General features: G+C 37.6%; 1 protein-coding gene and 1 pseudogene across 1 annotated transcript in view; both read right to left on the bottom strand.

The window, feature by feature from the left end:
• Positions 1-1,753: 1,753 nt before the first annotated feature.
• LOC101630708 (chromosome unknown open reading frame, human C7orf72) overlaps positions 1,754-21,077 on the bottom strand; it is a 63,876-nt gene continuing 44,552 nt past the window's right edge. Inside the window, exons 8-9 of the mRNA XM_004694484.1 lie at positions 8,209-8,316; positions 1,754-1,877 (exon numbers count right to left, since the gene is read on the bottom strand). Coding sequence (XP_004694541.1) covers positions 1,754-1,877; positions 8,209-8,316 — 232 coding nt within the window. The remainder of the gene's footprint in view (positions 1,878-8,208; positions 8,317-21,077) is intronic.
• On the bottom strand, positions 20,330-21,060 carry LOC101632996 (annotated as a pseudogene).

The following is a 21,077-nucleotide window of genomic DNA, read 5'->3' as shown; positions in this document are numbered from 1 at the left end:
GGTCCTGCTTTGGGCCAACCCTGTTTAACTGGGCATTTACCCATGAGGAGATGGGTAATTTGGGTTGTTTAATTGGAAATTATTCAGTCTTTCTCTTTTCTTTATTACACACTAATTTTATTCAAATCCTTTTCTATTGAAGGTGGTATGCATTAAAAGTATGTTTGTCTTTATGCAGTGGAGAGCAGAAACTATTTAAGCAGAAGGTTTGGGGGTCTGGGATACCCCTCATTCTTTCCTATTAACAAAAATTACCTCCAAAGGATTTACACATTGGCTTGGGGTTCTTGGGTTTCACTACCTCATTCTGCATCTCTTGGGAGAATAAATGAGGTAGAAGATCTAAGAAATGTTTTTGAAAAGTCTAGAACAAAGACTTTTCAACAGAGAAGGGTTTTTCTTTTTTCCTATTTCTGTTTGTTTCCTTTTTGAATAATTCAGTAAAAGTTATTCATTCTGTGGAGTCATGGGAGGTACAATATCAAAATATGAAATTGGGGCCCTCCTTGGTGGAGCAGGGGGTTAAAGTGAAACACTGCAAGCTGGCTGCAGCTGCTTCAGTGTAAGTTTAATCCCTCACCTGGGAGGTGATCCACATGGCACAGCAGACCTCTCCTGGCCCGCCTGCTGCTCCCCTCAGCAGTATACTTCATCCATCTGCCTGTTTTGCCCCCAACTCTGTCTCTGGTGAAGCCTCTCACTGCCCCTACACCACCTCATCACCTCTGGCCTTTACCCGAGTTCTGTATGCATAAATAAATAAATCTTAAGTGTATATATATATATATATATATATATATGTATATAAACACACACACATATACATATATATATAAAGTGAAATTTAAAAAAAATATATATATATATATATGAAATTGAGTTTTAGTTCTAACTTTCCTAATTACTAGTTGAGTGACTAGAGGTACTTTATTCTCCTAGCCTTGTTCTGCCTGTTTATAAAATAGAAAAATATTAACAAGACATCTGCTATAGGATTGTAGGTTCAACTTAGCTGAGGTTAAGGAAAACACTTTATAAACTCAGGAACTATAATATCTGTATAGACATATAAATTTTATGTGTCTACCAATATAACAATATCTGGGAGGTTGAGGGATCCCCCACAGCCTACATATACATTTGAGTAATTTTGCAAGCTGGTGTTTTAAGTGGTGAGACGTAAACAGGTCACACATTGACTCTAAGTTAGATATGAATGTTTGTTCCAGGCTGATGACACTCATGGAGAATAGGGGGTGTTTCTATGTCTGAAAAAAGAAATACTGGATCCAGGAAGGCCATTTACAATAAAAGTTATTTCATGGTGTGCCCCAGGTTAAAAGAACAATGCTGCTTTCTTTAAGCCCCTCAACTTTTCTAGTAACAACAACATGTGGGTTTTGACCTGATAATCTGTGATCATGAGTTCTGTGATCTGTGCTTCACAGTTATAATAATTGAATTAAGGAGGCCAAGACATGAAACTTCTAGGTAGATCTGGCACTCCAACTCTAAGAAGGGGTATATTAAAATAAACTGCTGTTGCTGGTAACTTTCAGAAAGTCTTGGTGGCCATTATGGAATGGGGCATTCTGGGAGAGGACATGAGGGCTGAAGCAGGACTCTGGAAACTCTTTATCATCCCAAATCTACAGACACACTCAAAGATGCCTGGATTTTTTATTTCCCATTGTATCTTCCATAATGCCTTCCCTGAAGCTGAAGTGTATGTCAATGAAGGAGTTCTTCTTTTTCAGTAGATTATAGTTTCTTTTTCTTTCTTATTGAAAGGATTGTAAGGTCTTACAGTTGTGACCATTTGAGACAGAGGTGCCTGATGACAGAAGAGGTCAACTTCCATTTCTTTCCGAATGATGCTATAAAAATAAAAGTAAAAATAACATAGAAACATTTAGTCTTATCCAGGCCCCTATTAATAATACATGTGTATATATGGAGGGATGGCAGAGGGTGGGAAGGAGGAGATGGAGGGTGTGGGGGAGAGAGAGAGAAGCATGTAACAGAAACAGAGAGGAACTGGTCATGATTCATCTTGTGTGTATTGTTTCATTCATTTGCATTCAGTTACACTTATTGCATTAATGCACTATATTGCAGTTGTTTTCATTGAGTATCTACTCTGTACCTGGACTATAGAAAATGCAGATGAAAGGAGGTGAATTTATCAGTGGCAGCTAAAAATAGTCTGAGTTATGCTGAGGGTCTGAGGGAGTCCATCTCTCAGGATCTGGAATGGAGATCTACCAGGAATCTGTATCAGGGAGGAGTTCAGCAAAGGTGAAGACAAAGAGAAACAGGATAAAGGAAGTACGGGGTGTATGTGGGGGTGGGTGGGAACAGGGAGATGACAATACATGGAGCATGTAGGGTAGCCCAGCCACGTGCAGTACTGAGAGCAATTTCACCCTGTTCCGGAGGGGTTAAGCTGACTGCTCTTAACCTCACATGTCTCAGTCTGCTCATCTACCAGTGAGAATAATAACGTTCCAAGCTTGTTGTGAGAATTAAAAGAAAATCACAGTGAGAATGTGGATGACTATAAAAATGATCTTTCCCAGCCTTGTTTATGCCCTAAGGTGGTCTTGGGCATACCTTGCCTACTCTATTGAACCCACGACTGCCTGCAACAACTTTGCTGTAAATCTTCTGCTGTTTGAATCAGTCATAGAGAATGCAAGTCATCTGTGCACTACAGAGCACAGTGCGACCAGATCCAAAATGCCTTTGATTTCATGCTATGATGATCATGAAGTAATCATTTTATTTTATTTTGTAGGAAATGGCCATGGAGGTGAGAACTCAGGTTTCAGTGAAGGTTGCATTCTGGTGGAAGGGGTATGCAGAACACTGGTATTCCACTGGAATGGAGGCAGGAGTAGAGTGAGTTACCTCTAGTGAGTCATTATAAATTCAGAAATTTATGCTATACCATCTATCACCTGCACTTACACTTTCTCTCCTTAAAATCTCTTCTGAAAACCTCTTTCCTTATTCTACAGTTTATTTGAATATCAACACCAAGACAGTAAGGTTTTGCACATGGCAGTCAAAATATATTATGGGCTATACAGCACCAACATTTTGGCATCTATATTTGAAGCCTACATGACTCAACCTGAAACCAACACTGCAGACTGTCACCCAAGACCTTCACTAAATATACATCTTGTCCTCTACATGAATGGCTCCAGAGGTGTCTTACATGGTCTTGCAGGCATCAGTGTTTCCTGTGTTTGGTGGTAGCAGTATTCAGTGATTAGAATGGACTGGGAGGATGTAGAATCAGGAAGGAAGAAAGAATGGCAGTCTGTTTTTTGATTTTTTTTTAATAGGGGAGAATGTGAATGCAGTCCCCCACTACCACAAATTAGGCAGTCAAGTTTCCCCCACTTGGGGAATATCACAGGGGTCAGCACATCTGGAGTGCGATGGATAAGCCTCGCCCTGGGTAAATCACCTTCGTGATCATGGTTTCTCCCCTGACAGGTAAGTATGGTAGTCTGTTTTTGAAAGACATTTATAGTTGAAGGAAGGGGAGAAACAGGATGGCAGCTCAGTGGGAACCAAGTTTGACTCGGCCATAGGAAAACTTGGCTGGGCTTCTTCACAGAAAGCAGGAAGACGGAGAGAGTCAAGATTTCAGAGGGAAGTATGGGCACAGTTTAGAATAGTAAAAATTCATTTTTTTCCAAGAAAGAAGACACAGAAGTATTGATGAAGGTATAGATCCTGGTGTGGGGGAGGGGAAGAAGAGAGTCAGTTTGGATGTCCAGTGGCAGAAAATGAACCTGTCTGCTGAGCAGGACTTGGGAGAGGAGAGGGGAAGTCCAGCTAGGGCCCCAGGGGGAAGTCACAGTAGGTGTGCACAAAGCCCAGTGTTCAGGAGTGTCCAGGACAAACCCATATGCAGATAAGGTTTCAGAAACAATTGGAAAGATTGTATTGAGTCAGATAGACATTATCAGGAGGGAGTCAGGTTATCTTACTGAGTTTTCATGATAATCATCAGACAGAGATTTAGATTCCTATTACTGAAAACCATTAGGCCATACATACATACATGCATGCATATATATACACTGAAAACCATTAGGCCATACATACATACATACATACATACATACATACATACATACATACATACATACATAATATCTGATATATTTCTCCCACCATAGTGTCAGAAAAAATCATAGGTGATATTTCATGATGAAGATCCACCAAGCCCTGATTTTCTCTGGTTACAGCACAGGGCCAGGACAGAGGCTACTCACTGCCTTCCTGCTAGCAAAACACTTTGGCCAATGAATTTTCCCTACTGTGCTTTCTCCCTAGTGACCCCTTGTCATCAACAGGTGTTAGAGATGAATGTAGGAGTGAAATGTGGGCACCAGACCCACACAATGCTCTCACTTAGCTTTGGATGACTGGAGCTCCTGCCACTATCTGTATTTATGGAGCCCATGTGCACCCCAAGAATCAGAACACTAGAGGATTTCTGGTCCCATTATGTGTAAAAGATGAGTGTGTAGCAGAGAAAGAGGAGAGTATGGGTGACCAGAAAGCTGGCTATGAGGTTCAGTTTTGTTTTTTTTCAAGCAGTAACAGTACTAACCTTAGCAAATAGTAGTAAGTAGTAGCAACATTAGTAAAAGTACTACTACTAGTAATAATTGCAGGATAGTTTGCCATCGAGAAATAAAGATTTCTCTGAAGTAAACTGTGATAGTTAACTCATGTGGCATGGAAAGATGCTAAATCCACAAATACCATCGATGAGAACTGAGATATTCGGGTGAGAGAGTAGGTTGAGGGGAGAACAATGAGGCATTGCAAATGTTTCCTCTGCACTGAGGAAACATCAATGAATAGGATCATTCTCAATCACTCATCTGCCAGACACAACGTGTCATCCTATCTCTTTCTGGACAGTGCATCTAAATGACAGCTATTAAAGTTACACCTAATTTTGACAATGTTTCCTCAGGTCCTTCACAGGAAATAAAAATTTTACTATTACTAGTCCTGTATTTGAAACTGTATTTTTTTCCTTGGCATTTGAAGATGAAGATGTGTCTTAAGAGAAAAAAAATTTTTTTTTTTCTCAAAAAATTCTGGGCAAAGTATTGGCTTACTCAATCGATGACCTTCTAAAAAATATATTTTCATTACGTGGACTTGAGATTCTAGACACTCATCAAATTCCATCTTTAAAGTTAGTAAAGCCTTGTCAACAGGTACTTGCTCTTCCTTCTAACTGTTGTCTTTGGAACAGCCTTATGCACACCCGTGGAGAATGACTTGGGGTACACTGCACACAGACACCAACAGGGGACCTAAAAGTCATCCTTCTGAGACTCCAGGGTGTCATGATGAGGGGAAGTTTCTGTGGCCTCCCCTGGGTTAGCAGAACCCTCTCCACATGTAGCCCTGCTTTTAAATATGTGAAGCCCAGTATCCTGCTTCTTCAGCATCCTTTGTGAATACTTTCTTCTGTGAGGTCCTTTTTCGTGTCTCTGTGAAGATCCCTAATAACTTGTTTGTGCCTCAGTTTCCTCATTTGTAAAGGTGGATAACAGTACCTTCCTTGTAGGGTTACCAGGAGGGGAATGAGTTAGTATATTTCAAACAGGAAGTACTGGGCCAACATATGTGACCATAGTACACCCTGAAATGTCACTTCATTCAAAGTAATTTTGTTATAATATGGATGAGGAAAAATTCTCCCAATGATATTGGACAATATGAGGCCAAGGACCCACTTTTTTATTAAAACCAGTTTCTGGGCCCTCCCTGGTGGCGCAGCGGGTTAAAGCACAGCACTAAGAAGCTAAAGCCACTTCCGCATGAGTTCGATTCCCGCCTGCCCCAGAGGTGACCACATGGCGTGGCAGACCTCTCCTGGCCCGCCCACTGCTCCCCTCAGCAGTATACTTCATTGATCTGCCTGTTCTGCTCCCCACTCTGTCTCTGGTGAAGCCTCTCGCCACCCCTGAGCCTCTGGCCTGTACCCCAGTTCTGTATGTACAAATAAATAAATCTTTAAAAAATTAAAACCAGTTTCTGGGCCCTCCCTGGTGGCGCAGCGGGTTAAAGCACAGCACTAAGAAGCTGAAGCCCCTTCCACATGAGTTCAATTTCCGCCTGCCCTGGAGGTGACCACATGGTGTGGCAGACCACTCCTGACCCGCCCACTGCTTCCTTCAGCAGTGTACTTCATCGATCTGCCTGTTCTGCTCCCTACTCTGTCTCTGGTGAAGCCTCTCACCACCCCTGACCCTCTGGCCTGTACCCTAGTTCTATAGGCACAAATTAATAAATCTTTTTTTTTTTTTAAAAAAAAAAACATTTTCTGGCTTATTTTGCAGAGCATAATCTCTTCCATCTCCATCCACATTTATCCTTTTCGATCACTGAGTAATATTCTATAGTGTAAATATAACACATCTTCCTGATATAGTCATCTATTCTATGGGAATCTGGGTTGCTTCCATTGCTTACCTATGGTAAATTGTGCTGCAATAAACATAGTGGTGCAGTGTCCCTTTGAATTAATATTATTGTGTCCCTTGGGTATATTCCTAGGAGTGGAATTGCTGGATCCTATGAAAGCTCCTTTTTTAGTAGCTTGAGGAACCTCCACATAACTCTCAATAATGGTTGGACCAGTTTGCATTCTCACCAGCAGTACAGGAAAGTTTTTTTTTTTTTTTCTCCACATCCTCGCCAACATTTGTTGTTGCTAGTTTTTTTTTTTTTATATATATATGTGTCATTCTCACTGGTGTCAGGTGGTATCTGATTATGTTTTTTAATTGCATTCTTCTGATTACAAATGCTGTTGAACATTTTTTCATACGCCTGTTGGCCATTTGAATTTCTTCTTTGGAACAGTATCTTTTTTATTTCTTCTGCCCAAAACTATCCATGATGTTAAGTGAGAACTTATTGGATTATGATGACATTTGTCATCCACTACTATAGTTGTTTCTTTCTTTCTCACAGACTGTGATCTCCTTACAAGTTGTGTCCACTTTTTCTGAATTCCTGGAGTACAACACACATTTGGTGACCCAATTAAAAAATATATGAAGTACTAAACAAATTAATGAATGAATGAGAGAATGACCAACTGTATGAATTGAAACCCATCCCCAAAATCCACAGTTGCTGTCTTTTGCAACATTTAGAAGCCCATCCATGCAGGAGCTCTGACTTAGCTCAAAGGGCACCTCTTCAGAATGTTCTCCCTAGTCGTGAGTTTTCCGCTAGGACTGACTTGCTTCTCCACAGCCTAGGGCAGTTTCCAGAGATAATCTACTTGTATAGCTACTTGTGTACTTCTTTATTCTCTTTTCACATCAGAAGAATCTTTTGTGTTCAACTGTGTGCTCACTATCCTTTACAGGACTGGGCGGGAGGCAGGCTCATCAATGTTTGATAAATGAATGACTTCTTGACTAAGAGAATGTGAGGTAAGAGAAAGGCTCCCTTTTGTGGAGCATATCCTCATCAACACCCCACCTCTGGCCCACCACTCCTACACACCAATTTACTAGGACAGTTGATTTATTTGCACTGGGCCAGCATGTAGACCTAGTTAAGTCAGCATTTTCATTTTCAAAATTGTGTCATCTTATTTGCAAGGCCAAGACTTCCATCAAATGCTTTCAAATTTGAGTTATAATGAGCAATAATGTGCTGCTTCTTACTAGCAACTTCATATAATGAAATCTTCAATACCCTTCTTTCTAATGTCTCCTGTTTTAGATTTGCAAAACGGTGCTTAAAAAATACATAATGGCTTTCAATAGAATTTTGTCTTTTATAAAAAACAAAGTGGTTAGTGCATGTCTCATGTGATCTATGCATCCAAGCAGAGTATGTGTCTGATGATAATGCGAAGGATGATATGTACACAAAGTTTGTGAGATAAAGATGCTGCTCACCTAATAAACTTTAAGGGTATTTATATACTCCTTTAGGAAACATCATTGGGAAACAAAATATTTTTTTTTATTTGACTCATTGGGAAAACAAAATATTTTTTTATTTGACTATATGTATATCACAATCTAAATTTACTCAAAGTATTTAGCTGTTTTTTGAAAGAAATAATTATGAGGATTCCCTCCTCTCCCATCCCCAACATATCTGAATGTAATATATAACAAGATTCATACTTACCGGTGCACTTCTGAATCTGGGGATGGGGTTGCTGTGGGAATATCAGAATTTGCTGGGTGAGTAGCTGTGCAATGAACCTTACCAGTATATCCTGGAATATTTGCAGTTCTAAAGTAAAGAGTTAAAAGAGGGAAAAGAGAAGAAATTAAAATAGGGTTTATAATATAGTAGTCACCAGTATCCAAATATGAAAATATAATGAAGATATAATCTTCCGGGGTCTGAGTAAGGTCTGGGTATCAGGCTGTTGAAAAAGAAAAGGAGCAGATGTGTAGCTAATAGCTCTCCTCTAGTACAGAAGAAATATATCTCTGTGTTTTCTTATTTGGATTTTAGATGATTCACTGCTGATTTCTGTTTCATATTGAAGGCAGACATATGTTCCTCATAGAACAGTGCATCTTTTTACAGCAGCCCATTCATGAAATCTCTGTAATGTTGAGTCCAGTATTGTGAGGTATGCAACTGTTTTTTAAATAAAACTCCTAGTCATCACTAATGTACTATGTTACTTATTTGACATAATTTCCTAAAATTGCATAAATGTACACAGACATTGGCCTGGTTAGTTTAGTTACACTTAGTCTTCTACTACTCCTGTCCCTTTTCTCACTATAAAAGCCCAGAAATGTATACGGAGAACTAATAAAACTCAACAAAAATAAAGTAAACAACCCCATCAAAAATAGGGCAGAAGAGCTAAAAAGACACTTCTCCAAAGAGGAAATGCAGATGGCCAACAAGCATATGAAAAAATGTTCAACATCACTCGTAATAAGGGAGATGCAAATTAAAACCACAATGAGATACCACCTCACCTCAGTGAGAATGGCACATCTTCAAACAACTAGCAACAACAAATGTTGGCGAGGATGTGGAGAAAAAGGTACTCTCCTGCACTGCTGGTCGGAATGCAAACTAGTACAACCACTATGGAAAACTGTTTGGAGGTTCCTCAAACTGCTAAACATGGAGTTTCCCTACGACCCAGCAGTCCCACTCCTAGGTATCTACCCAAAAGACACAAAAACACTGATTGAAAAAGATACTTGCAACCCCATGTTTATTGCTGCTTTATTTACAATTGGAAAAACATGGAAGCAGCCCAAATACCCAAAAGTAGATGACTGGATTAAAAAGACGTGGTACATATATACAATGGAATATTACTCAGCAACCAAAAAAGAGAAACACATGTCTTTTGCAGCAACTTGGATGGAGCTGGAAAAGATCATGCTTAGTGAGATAAGCCAGAAAGAGAAAGAAAAATACCGGATGGTTTCACTCATAGCAGGAGTATAATGGACCAGGTGAGAAAATAACAAGAATAATGAACAACCATATACCAGAGACATTTTGTGGGGGTGGAGTGGGGAATGGGATCAAAATGGAGGGGTGGGGAGGGAAGTGCATGGGATTATGGTGATGGCACACGGGTGACTTGGTGATGGGAAATCCGTGGGGATTACAACTGAGATGGAAAAAAAAAATGTACAAAATGATATAAAAATAAACTGTTAAAAAAAATTAAAAAAAAAAAAAGCCCAGAAATGATGGAGAAGCTTGTTCAGTGTGGATATGAAAGCCTCACCATAAAAGACAAGTAAACCATTCAAAAGAAACACTTCAATAGGTGGAATGTGAAGAATACTAGTTTACCATTTTATAGCATTCAAAATGCCTTACATGGATCATTTTCTGAGGAAGAGGCTGAACTTTAGGGCCTTGTGTGTTCTTAGTTCTGTGTGTGGTTAAGATATTTCACCTCAACCCTCAACTAAGAAGAGCTACAAAAAAGTGAGGTTTAAATTGTATTTCAAAGAACACACTGTATCAAAAACAGGAGGTTTGGTCCCTCCATGGTGGCACAAAGGGTTAAAGTGCAGCACTGCAGGCCAGCAGCAGCCACTTCAATGTAAGTTTGATCCCCAGCCCCTGAGGTGATCCACATAAGTGTCAGACCTCTCCTGACCCGCCCCACTGCTTCCCTCAGCAGTGTACTTTGTCCATTTGTCTGTTCTGCTCCTCATTCTGTCTCTGGTGATTCCTCTCACTGCCCCTCACCTCTGGCTTGCACTTGTATTCATAAATAAATAAATAACATCTTAAAAAAAAAAAAAGCTTACACTAAAAACAAAAACAACAAAAACAAACACCAGGTTCACGCAAACAACGTATCATTGTAGAAGTGTAGAATTCAGTTTGCTCTGCCTGCTTTATAGGGAGGAAGAGAAACACCACCCTGCTATGGTGCCCTTGGCAGGGAAGTTTGCTGTTTCTACTCCGTGCATGGTTTGCCCTCTGCAGCCCTGGGCCCTTTCTTTGAGAGCCTGGCCTAGTTCCTTATTCTAATTTAATGCACAGACAAAATGAAGCACAGCAGCAACCAAACTTCTGTTGAAACGGAAGGCAGAGTTCCTCTGTGGAGCTCATGGTGATGTCCAGATCCATTCAGTACACACAGTGAGCCAACCAAGCTTCTCCAGGGACCATTTACTTTAGGACTCATTTAGAAAATATCACACTTAAGGGAGTTTACTCCTCATAGTAAAGGGAGAGAAGAGAGCAGTGTCATGGGTATGTGCAGGGACAGAACTCAGTCTGGACCCCACAGCTCAGCTCACAGGTCTGGTCCATTGGAGGAATCTCAGGATCTTATTTTCTCAGTTTTTAATCATTAACAGTGACACCAACCTCAAAAACATGGTGAGTGTTAAGAACCTACTTGTGAAAGTGTCTGGGGGAATAAAATGGTAGCAATTCATACTGCATCACACTGGTTCCTTCCGTGTTGATTAGATGTTGGTATTGAAATAAGAAAAAAGTTTCCCTATCAGCAAAGGATAATAAATGAATATTTTCATATGTCTTTTCCAATTCTAACACTCTATAATCATACTGGCTTGCAGACAATAAAGGCTGGGACACCTGATGCTAACAAAGTGAAGGAAGATTACATCAACAGTAAAAATAGCACAAATGGTAGAATGTGTGAAACTAGGAAGATGAGGCAGCTGAATTGCAGGGGAAACCCACCCTACAGAGAGCCAACCCTCCTTTTCAAATCTGACTTCACCCTTCAAAGAGCTGTGAGATTTTGCTGAAGCAGTGAAGCTAGTTAACTACAGCAGTGAGAGACCACCACCAACCTCTTAGGAGTACTCTGGAGATTTTAAAAATTCAGTTAAAGTGAAAGCAGATAGAAAATTTCTTAAACTACAAGATTGCAAAGAAACAAGTAATTTCCAAAATATGAGGCCAGCAGATAGAGGACACAAAGATTCTTCAGCACAGGTTTTTGTAGTGAAGCTTGCCATCTAAATTTCCTGAACATTGGGGGTTCTTAAAAGTTAGCGATGCCTGAGTCCTACCCATAGACATTCTGATTTCATTACTGAAGGGTATACCCTGGGAATTGGGGTTTTCAAAATTGTCCAGATCATTCTAGTATGTGCTGATGTTGAGTTGTCTTAATTTTAGAGCTACATTTTCAGATTTGTCAACAGGAATCAGGTAAGTGAACCTCTGCTACTAAATTCTGGGCAGTTTCCTAAGAATTTCTTGGCATTTTCTTGTAGAAGTGAAGATATATGTCAGAGAGGTAACAGAAAATGGGGCAAAATATTCATATGTATATGAATACATCTGTCCCGAACTGTCACTAAAGCTTCCAAGCATATTACAAAGGAAATCCCCCTCCTCTGGATGAGAGGTTTTTTCCATTGTTTTAGAACACCTGCAGAAGGAAATACCTCTAAAGTCTTAGCTTGCTTTTAGAGCAGTTAAGAAGTCAAAGATGCAAGCAAGCAATTTATCAATCAGGAGACAGGCTGTATATGAAACATCATAAAGTCATATGTGACATGCAGGTTATTGATGTTGATGAATCAATATTGATGAATACATTATATTGTAGTAATGATAGTATACAATATCATATCTAATAACAAGTCATGAACTAGAAGACAATTAAAATAAGCTACTTAGACTTGAGGAGTAAATTCAATAAATTGCATGATGAATTGCCAAATACTTGAAAATGAAAGTCCTTCTTGAATATGCTTCTAAGTCTACCCCATTTAGATTTAGAAGGCTAAATCTATCCCATTTTACAGTTTTACTAGGAAATCCAAAGAAAGGTTTTTTTTTATTTTTATTTTAAGTGTAACATATTGATACCATATCAAGAAGATAATAATCTCTGCAGGACACATTACAGATCTGATGCTGATAGGCAATATTATTTTTCAGTTATATTAGACAAAGCTATTACAGACATTGAAGTATATAGACTTAAAAGTGGATTTTTGGATCAGTTGCTTGTCCAAAGAACACCCATCCCCATTTAAGGAAAGCAAAGAAAGGCACGAATCCATTTAAAAATAGGAGAAGTCTTCATTTTTTGCCTTTACTCCATAGCTTTTAATTCTTTGAAAACTTCTTTTGTACTCTTATTCCCAAAATAAGCCTGAATTTTGTTCACTAATGGGTAAATTTGAATAAATTATTGCCTACATTTACAATGAACTGGTTTTACTTAATAGAGAAAAAAATAGAAATTAATTTTTAAAAAAAGGCTGTTAGTAAATCATTTTGCAAAGGAGAATACAGATAGTGTATGATTAATAGTTAAATAGAATAAATAAAGAAAATATGGGAAAAACAGGTTACATACAGAATATATATAGCATGCATGTGGATTACAATTTCTGGTGCATACAAATCTCTCTCTCTCTCTGTCCTATGAACATGACCAATATTCATTGAGAATGCACTATATTCCTAAAACCGTTATAAAGGCTACAAAAACTAGCTCATTTAATTCCCACATATCCTGTGTCAAAGGTCCTAGTACATATCCATATTATCAATATGGGGGCTGAGGCAAAAATAAATAAATAAATAAAAGCCTAAGTAACATGCCCAGAGTCAAACAGCAGAAATGAGCCAGACCCAGCAGGTCCAAGCTTTAGAGAAGCTACCATGGATTAAATGAGCGTGTTAGCATCTTGAAATTACATCTCATGCTGACCCACCTAAAGTTTCCAGCCTAGTTAGGAGACAATTGCCATATCTTAGTGGTTGGCATTCATTATGGGTGTTGTGTTAGTGAAAGTTCAAGTTAATGTCTTTATCTTTTACTGGAGCTATTCTGTGTCAGGTACTGATCTAGGGATAGATAATCTAGATGTGCACCAAGGAGTCAATTTTAAAAATGCATCATTAGAGGTTTGCAGAACCCAAGTGGGGCAAAGACCACAGATGCAATGTATGAGTGGGGCACATGAGAAGGATACAGCCAGAAGGCATGGGAGCAGAGCATCAGAGGGCTAGTGCTTCACTCCAGGACTGCCCTGAGCAGCAAGTAGCAAAGCAGTGAGTCTTTCTGCACCACATTTTGTCTCTGGAGATTTGCAGGGAGTTGTAGGAAAGGTTACTTAGGTGAGGTGTGTAGAATCACTGCAGTGGTGGGCTGGAAGGCATAACTGGAAGGGGGGGTGAAAGTGGAGGGGGAAACACAATGAAGGGTCAAGACAGAACTTCAAGGGGGATCGGTGGGTCAAGAGGAAGGTAAGTGAGAGGATGAAGGGAAAGCAAGTTCTGTGAGCTTTGATTTGTTTGTTTTTATTGTTCAATGAGAAATCCAAATAAGACCTGAATGTTTTTGTGATAACTTTGGCCATTGGACTGTGTTTCTCTGAATGTAATAAAATATAACCCCAAGATTTGTTCAAAAGTTACAGCATTTTTATTGTTATTATCACCATCTAATGTTTTATTGTTTTTAGAATCTTCTGTTTTTAGAATCTTCAACTCCTGCATTTGGAAAGGGCATAGAAAGAACCCTCAGGGTTTGAGTTATTGTGGGATTGATGCCCTGCAAACAGTTACTCTCTAAGACGAAAGGCATAGAACCTGTGTCCACACCTCTACCTTTATCCATTTGATCATACAATTTTGAAAAACAGTTGAAAGTACTATGAAAGTTTACGAAAAGGCAGAAGTATCAAGCTAATATAAAGAAGTGTTGTTCATAACCTCATCCTTTACCTGAGCTGCAGTGATAATTGTTTCATACATGCAACACAGTACTGACCAGCAGGCAGCACCCCCTGCCTTTTCCTATCTCATACTTTGACCAAAGTCTATCTGGGGGTCCATTTTGAACAACCACTTATCCTTTGCAAAAGTTTCAGGACAGGAATGATTGAGGGAAAGGTACAGTAAATATGAAACCATGCAAAGTTCTGAAATAAAATATTACAGCATGGTGGAAATGGCTGGCTGATTTGGGAAGGAGGCAAATGAGGTTTGGAAAGCCTAGGTCAGGTGTGAGGTCTGGGTTCTGCCAGCTTTCACTTCAGGCTGTCTGTCACCAACCATTTGCCCCTTCTGTTATGTGCCTCAGTGACCTCACTGGTGAATAGGAGCTGGATCAGGAAAGAGGCACATACATAAGAACTCATGGCACAAAAGGGAGAGAATTTCCCTCAATGTGCTCCATGGTCCAGGGAAATGGCAGAGAGGGCATGTTTTGGGAGCATCCTCTTTGCCTTCTGTTACCTTCAACCACCATGTGCTTGGTCCTAATAACTCCTGAATGCAAAACATTCTGAAATTACATGGGACTCTACAATAAAACAAACTTTTCTTCAACTTGTTCATAAAATATGGCTCTTATATTTGAAAGAAAGATAAAAAAAAAAGGTTTGGGAAGGGGGATTCTTATATTAGTTTTACCATAACATCTTTGCTTTTAAGTGAGTGATTTTGTATCATTAAAAAAAAAAAATCCGGGCCTTCCTTGGTGGCGCAGCAGGTTAAAGCACAGCACTAAGAAGCTTAAGCCATTTCTGCATGAGTTCGATCCCCGCCTGCCCGGGGGGTGATCCTCAGGGTGCCGCAGACCTCTTCTGGCCTGCCCGCTGCTCCCCTCAGCAGTGTACTTCCTCAATCTGCCTGTTCTGCTCCCCACTCTGTCCCTGGTGAATCCTCTCACCCTCCGCATCTCTGGCCTGTACCTCAGTTCTGCATGAATAAATAAATCTTAAAAAAAAAAAAATCCCTGAACATTGCCCTAATTTAGTAAACAGTACATATTTGTTTAAAAGACAAAAATGCTGTTTTTCTATCCTGAGCTTCAAGAATTCCTGCTGAGCTTAACAACATTGTGAATTTTCTTAATCCTAAAAGAGTTAAAAGTGAAGAACTTCAGTGAAAACAGCATTAATAGCATTAATATCTTGAGTGACTTTAACTTTTAATCTTTTAGTAAATGGACATAAATTCCAAATCACAAAATATTTTAATTTTTAATGAAATAATTAACAATTCTGCATTAAGTAATTTGTTCAATGGAAATGCTTACATATCTGCACAAACCTAACTGTACAGGACATGTGTTGCTGTGCTATTTGCAATAGAAAACAATTTAGTGTGAAGTTGGCCTATGTAAACTACAATGTAGCCTTGTAGTGGAATATCATGTAATCATGAAAAGATTTTAACAGCTTTGCATAATGTCAGGGAAAATGTCCATTTCATATTTCAACCTTATGTATACACACATCATCTTAGGTACTCGCAATAATAAAAACACACATATACATTGTAGACCTTCATTTATGCTTTAGCTAAAAATCTAAAAATAAAATAAAATGTCTGGTAAAATTTAATATTAGCATCAAGTGAGCATATGTGCTGACATTGGTTCATATACTGCTAGAAAATGACATAGCAATGTGCTTAAGAACATTTATATATTTTGACTCTATCATCCATTTCTAGGAGTCTCCCTTAAGTAATTTCAAATTATAAAAGATTTCATATATAAGCATTATTTATCATAACAAAAACTGTAAAGAATTTACATATATAGTCAAGGACAGTACATCTACATAAGTAAAATTTTGATGTTGTAATGGTAAGGTGGTAAAATGTTCACATGTAGTATGAGCATAGCTATTAAATATACAAAAGCAACACTAAAAATGCATACAGTAGATGGCATTATGCCAAAATCTTAATAATGGCTATATTTTCATGAGATTTTGGATATACTTTTATATTAATTTTTCTGCACTTTTTCTGTAATAATCAGATTCAACTCTGCAACAATAAAAACTACTTGTAAAGTATTAGTATAATCATCATCTATATAAAAAACGTCCGGCATGTCAAATGACTTGGTGATCAGAAAAGTTAGAAAAAAAAATTCATGCGTTGGAGAAATGGATGATTGCAGTGATATAAAGATCTGAACTGGAGTCATTGACCTTAATTGTGTGCCTAGAATATTATTTCTATTGAAGGGCAAGTGCATAGCCCTATCCATTATGCTGAAGTTTCATCAATTATGAGGAGAATCCTAAAGTTTTCATAAAGGTATTTCTCTTAAAGTTCGTTCAATAAGAAAAAATAAAGAGGATTCATTTTTTATTTTTGAAGAGGGCTATTCTATTCCATACTTGGCACAAAATAAATTCATGTCTTTCTGGGATTTATAATTTTTGCAGCTGGCATCATATTTTATGTATTCTTTGGTCCTTTGCTTTTTTTTTTTCTTTGAATGTTGCATTGTAAAAACCACAAATAATTTTATTTAGAGATTCATGTTTATGTAATAAAACTATAAAGTAATTAGAGTGACATATAAGCATCAAGTCTAATGGTTATGATTTCTAGTTTGGAGAGAGAGTCCTAGACAGGAAGGTTGAGGAGCATATAGGTGATTAGTATTGGTATTAGTAAAAACTGATATTAGTAAAATACCATTTCTTTAGCTCAGAAGGGCACAATTAGTTGTTATTTTGATTCATATATTATATATGAATCTATACAGTTATGTAGTTTTCAATACTTCATAATGAAAATGAAAATATTTCTTTGTGTAAAGGGTAAAGTGTTAACAATTGAAGCCTAGTCAAAAGAAACAGCTTTGCAACCTTGGACGCCCTCTAGTGACTGTATTGGAGAAGTACAGTTAAGGTTTTCCATTCACTTAAATGATCCACTCAAAATTTTATTAAATTAAAAACAAAAGGAGAAGGAATGCTCCCCAAATTATTGAAGTTAAATAGTATGTTATACATCAAAATTTAAAACACGGGCTTACTCTTCATTCTCTCAAAAACAGCCCAAAATATATCTTCATTCTTTGGTAAGAATATTCCTTAAAATGTTTCAAAATTCAAATATACATTTCAAATAATAGTTTTTAAATACCTATAGAATTTTAAAAAATGGTCTTTTCCCTGATCTTCTCCCTTTAAAATTGTTAAATCACTTTACTTAATAGTAATAATTTTCTTATTGAATTTATGAATAAAAAAATCATACCGAGTGTCCCTTTCTCAGAACTCAGCTCTAATGTAATAGTCTTTGAGGCCTGTGGGTGAAAGAGATCTTTATAGATATCTGAGCTTCAGCAACACTAAGTTAATATTTTAGGAGATTTTTTCCATCCTGCTTTTTATTATAATTATTTGTATACAGAGCTTATGTGCCTATCAGATTTTTTTTTCAAGATTTATTTATTTGTGCATACAGAACTGGGGTACAGGCCAGAGGATCAGGGGTGGTGAGAGGCTTCACCAGAGACAGAGTGGGGAGCAGAACAGGCAGATCAACGAAGTACACTGCTGAGGGGAGCAGCAGGTGGGTGAGGAGAGGTCTGCCAAGCCATGTGGTCACTTCTGGGGCAGGCGGGAATCGAACTCATGCGGAAGCGGCTTTAGATTCTCAGTGCTGTGCTTTAACCCGCTGTGCCACCAGGTAGGGCCGCCTATCAGATTTTTAAGCAACATGAGGGCAGAATCTTTTGTCATTTTTATTTTTCTGTTTGTTCATTTAGCACAGAACTTGGAATATTTTGGATAATTTTTTCTAGTTAATTTAAGAGACATACTGTATTTTAAAACCAAGTTTAGTTTGAAGCATTTTATAGTTCAACCAAATTTGTCAAAAAAAGTTAGAGTCAGTAACTATATAAATGAAAAAGCATTGTAGGATGTAATGTGAAGGGTAACTAATATTAAATTTAACTAGATTGTGTCATAGATACAACTTAGATTTAAAAATATATAAATCTTTAAAAATCTGTTAAAATTACACTATGACCTTGCACAGAACCTGGCAACTAAATTCCGCAACTAAAAAGAAAGACAACTTCAACTTCCAGCAGTGTGCCTTGAGAAACCTAGGGAAGGAAATTTATGGCTTTCAGTATTCCCACTGGTAAAAGTGAAATTGCATGTAATATGTATATACATAATGGGAACAAACAAACCTGCAACACTCCTGAACAGTACTTGCCACCTACCCAGTCCATTGCTCTAGAAAACAGCACACTAGTACTGAATTTTTACTTATCGTGTTTTTAAAGGAGCTCAGTTTCACTAACTTAGTAACTATGTACTGTGTGTCTTAACCTGCTTTGCAATGTTGATTCCCCATAATCACTTTGCTTGGTGACATTTATGTCCACAGGCTTCAGATAAAGACACTGAGATCACAGATGAAGTGACTGTATTTGGTTCCCAAATTGTGCTTTCCTTTATGACAAATTGTAGTTATTTTTTTATGGTGCCCACAGAGTGCACACACACATACATAGAGACACACACACACTCCTATGTATATACAAATACACACACACATATATTCTTTTTTTTTGCTTCCAAAATTAACATTTTTATTAAATCAAGTTAAAAAAAAGTTCACTGTAGAAAAGTCAACAAGGGTCTTAACAAAACCAAAATATATCTTTTTTATACAATATATGTATATATTAGCAGCAAACTACTTCTGCGATTTTCTTTTATGTTCTTTTAGTTATATTAAAGAAAGCATAAACATGTATATTAGTATGGAATGTCAGCTAATCCACTCTTCCATTTTTTTCACTTGTGATTTGAGCCTTCTAGAACAAGTTATCTTACAATTTTTACTAATGACCACTAAGAATAAACCCAATTTTGACTAAAAAGTAGCGAAATAGTACAACCTGTCTCACTACTTCATAATCATGCATTATCTTTGAGGATAACAAGTGAGCACCATATAAACAGACAATTGTATGTGTGTGTAAACACAATTTTCAAGGTGTAATAACAGCCATCTAAACACTGAGGATTTGACTGTTACTTTTTTAAACATTTTGGATATACAAAATTTAATCAAATCAGATAAACATTTTAGTTCCATATTGTCTGTCCATTTTAAAAATCTTATCAAAAACATTGTATGTAACCTGACAAACTGCAATAATACATGTGCATATATATGTTTAGGTTTAAAAGAATTTCTAAACAGAGGTGAAGTCAATCCCACTTAGCTGTATATATAGAATATAATATCACCAACCAATAGTTCCTAATAAAAGTTTAATCTTAGTTAATCAGAAATACTGACTATTGAAAATTCTGAGACCAAAGAGCTATATATAACTCAGCTGCTTACTACACTCTAGGCTTACAAATTAGCCTGCCAAACAAAATTTGAAGATACCAACTGCCCACCAAAAAAAATTTCCTTTTGTATTCCCTTGTAGTAGCAAAAAGGAAATTATGAGTTTTCATTTTTTTAAATTATTAAATAAATCTAGTTTTCAAAAATATTAAACATTATATAAATACAATTCTTATAGTTGAATCCTTCAGCTAGAATCTGCATTAAAAAAAGTTTCCTTTGGATTGTTTCACTAGTACTTCAAGTTTCTATTCTGCAACTCTGATAGATGGCTCAGATCTGTTAGATTTATATCAATCACATGTTTCAGAATTTGCTACTGTGTGTTCCGTGCATATAAACATCAATGGAAGGAACTGAACAAAATTTCAAAAGGAACAAGGGAAAATTCAAGATGATATAATATAAAAAAGATAAAGTACAATAGGGATTCCTTTTTCACCATTACATTTGTGAAATATAATCCTTCTAATTCTTTTAAAGATGTTGTAACTTGCACTTCTTATCATGACAATGAAATTTTATAGATAGCTCACCTTTATTTTTCAATTAAAAACTAAAGCAATAGACTGAATTACTTTTATTAATATACACATCAAGTTACTGAAACGGCGACTTTTTCCCTTAAAGATGGCACTTGTAGGTACAAAGATGCAAAGATGTGTACATCTTTCAGATGTTTACTTGAAAAGATTCTTCAACAGCAGCTTGATATTGAGTTTCCTCATCTAGCTGAAGATTCACAAATTCTCCATAATCAAACTGATGTCTTTGATTTAGATGACTAACGAAATTTCTAGTAATCTGGCTAGGATCTCCCCAAGGAAGAGATACATAAATAGGACACGTTACAGGAACTACCTGAAATAGGTGATCCAGTAAACGCAGCCTGGTAAAATTTGATTCCTGACACAAGGGACACTTAAAGGTAGGATGTCCAGAAGAACTTGTATTCTCTTGGTAAGTTTCTGTGTTATCAGATGTGGATGTTTCACTCCTATTACTGTTCTCTACTGAATCTTGAGAGATCTGAAAGTTTGGAATGATAGTGGAAACACCTGATATTTCTTACAGGATTTGTAATGATGTCTCATGTGGTAAAATTTAACCTGTTTTGCACAGCATCTGCAGCTACCAGAAAACTTCCTCATGATATTTTCAAAGTCTAAAGTCCTTTCAGGACATGCCCTCTCTTTTCTAGTCACATTTCCACGGCAGAGGGGACAATGTACTCCGCTTTCTCTCACTGCAGTCAGGAAACATTTTCTACAGAAAACGTGCTGACAGACGGCGGTCCGCACGGGTGTTTTGAGCACCTCCCGACAGACGGCAGTAGAAATCATGTTCTGTGAAGGACATGGCCGCCGAGAGCTCCTGGGCCATGGTAAGGAACGGGGGGG

The sequence above is a fragment of the Condylura cristata genome, unplaced genomic scaffold (assembly GCF_000260355.1).
Source record: "Condylura cristata isolate star-nosed mole 26May11 unplaced genomic scaffold, ConCri1.0 scaffold00044, whole genome shotgun sequence".
In the NCBI taxonomy this organism is placed as follows: domain Eukaryota; kingdom Metazoa; phylum Chordata; class Mammalia; order Eulipotyphla; family Talpidae; genus Condylura; species Condylura cristata.
Note: the sequence above shows the minus strand (reverse complement) of the source record. Positions and strands in the feature narration are given on the sequence as shown.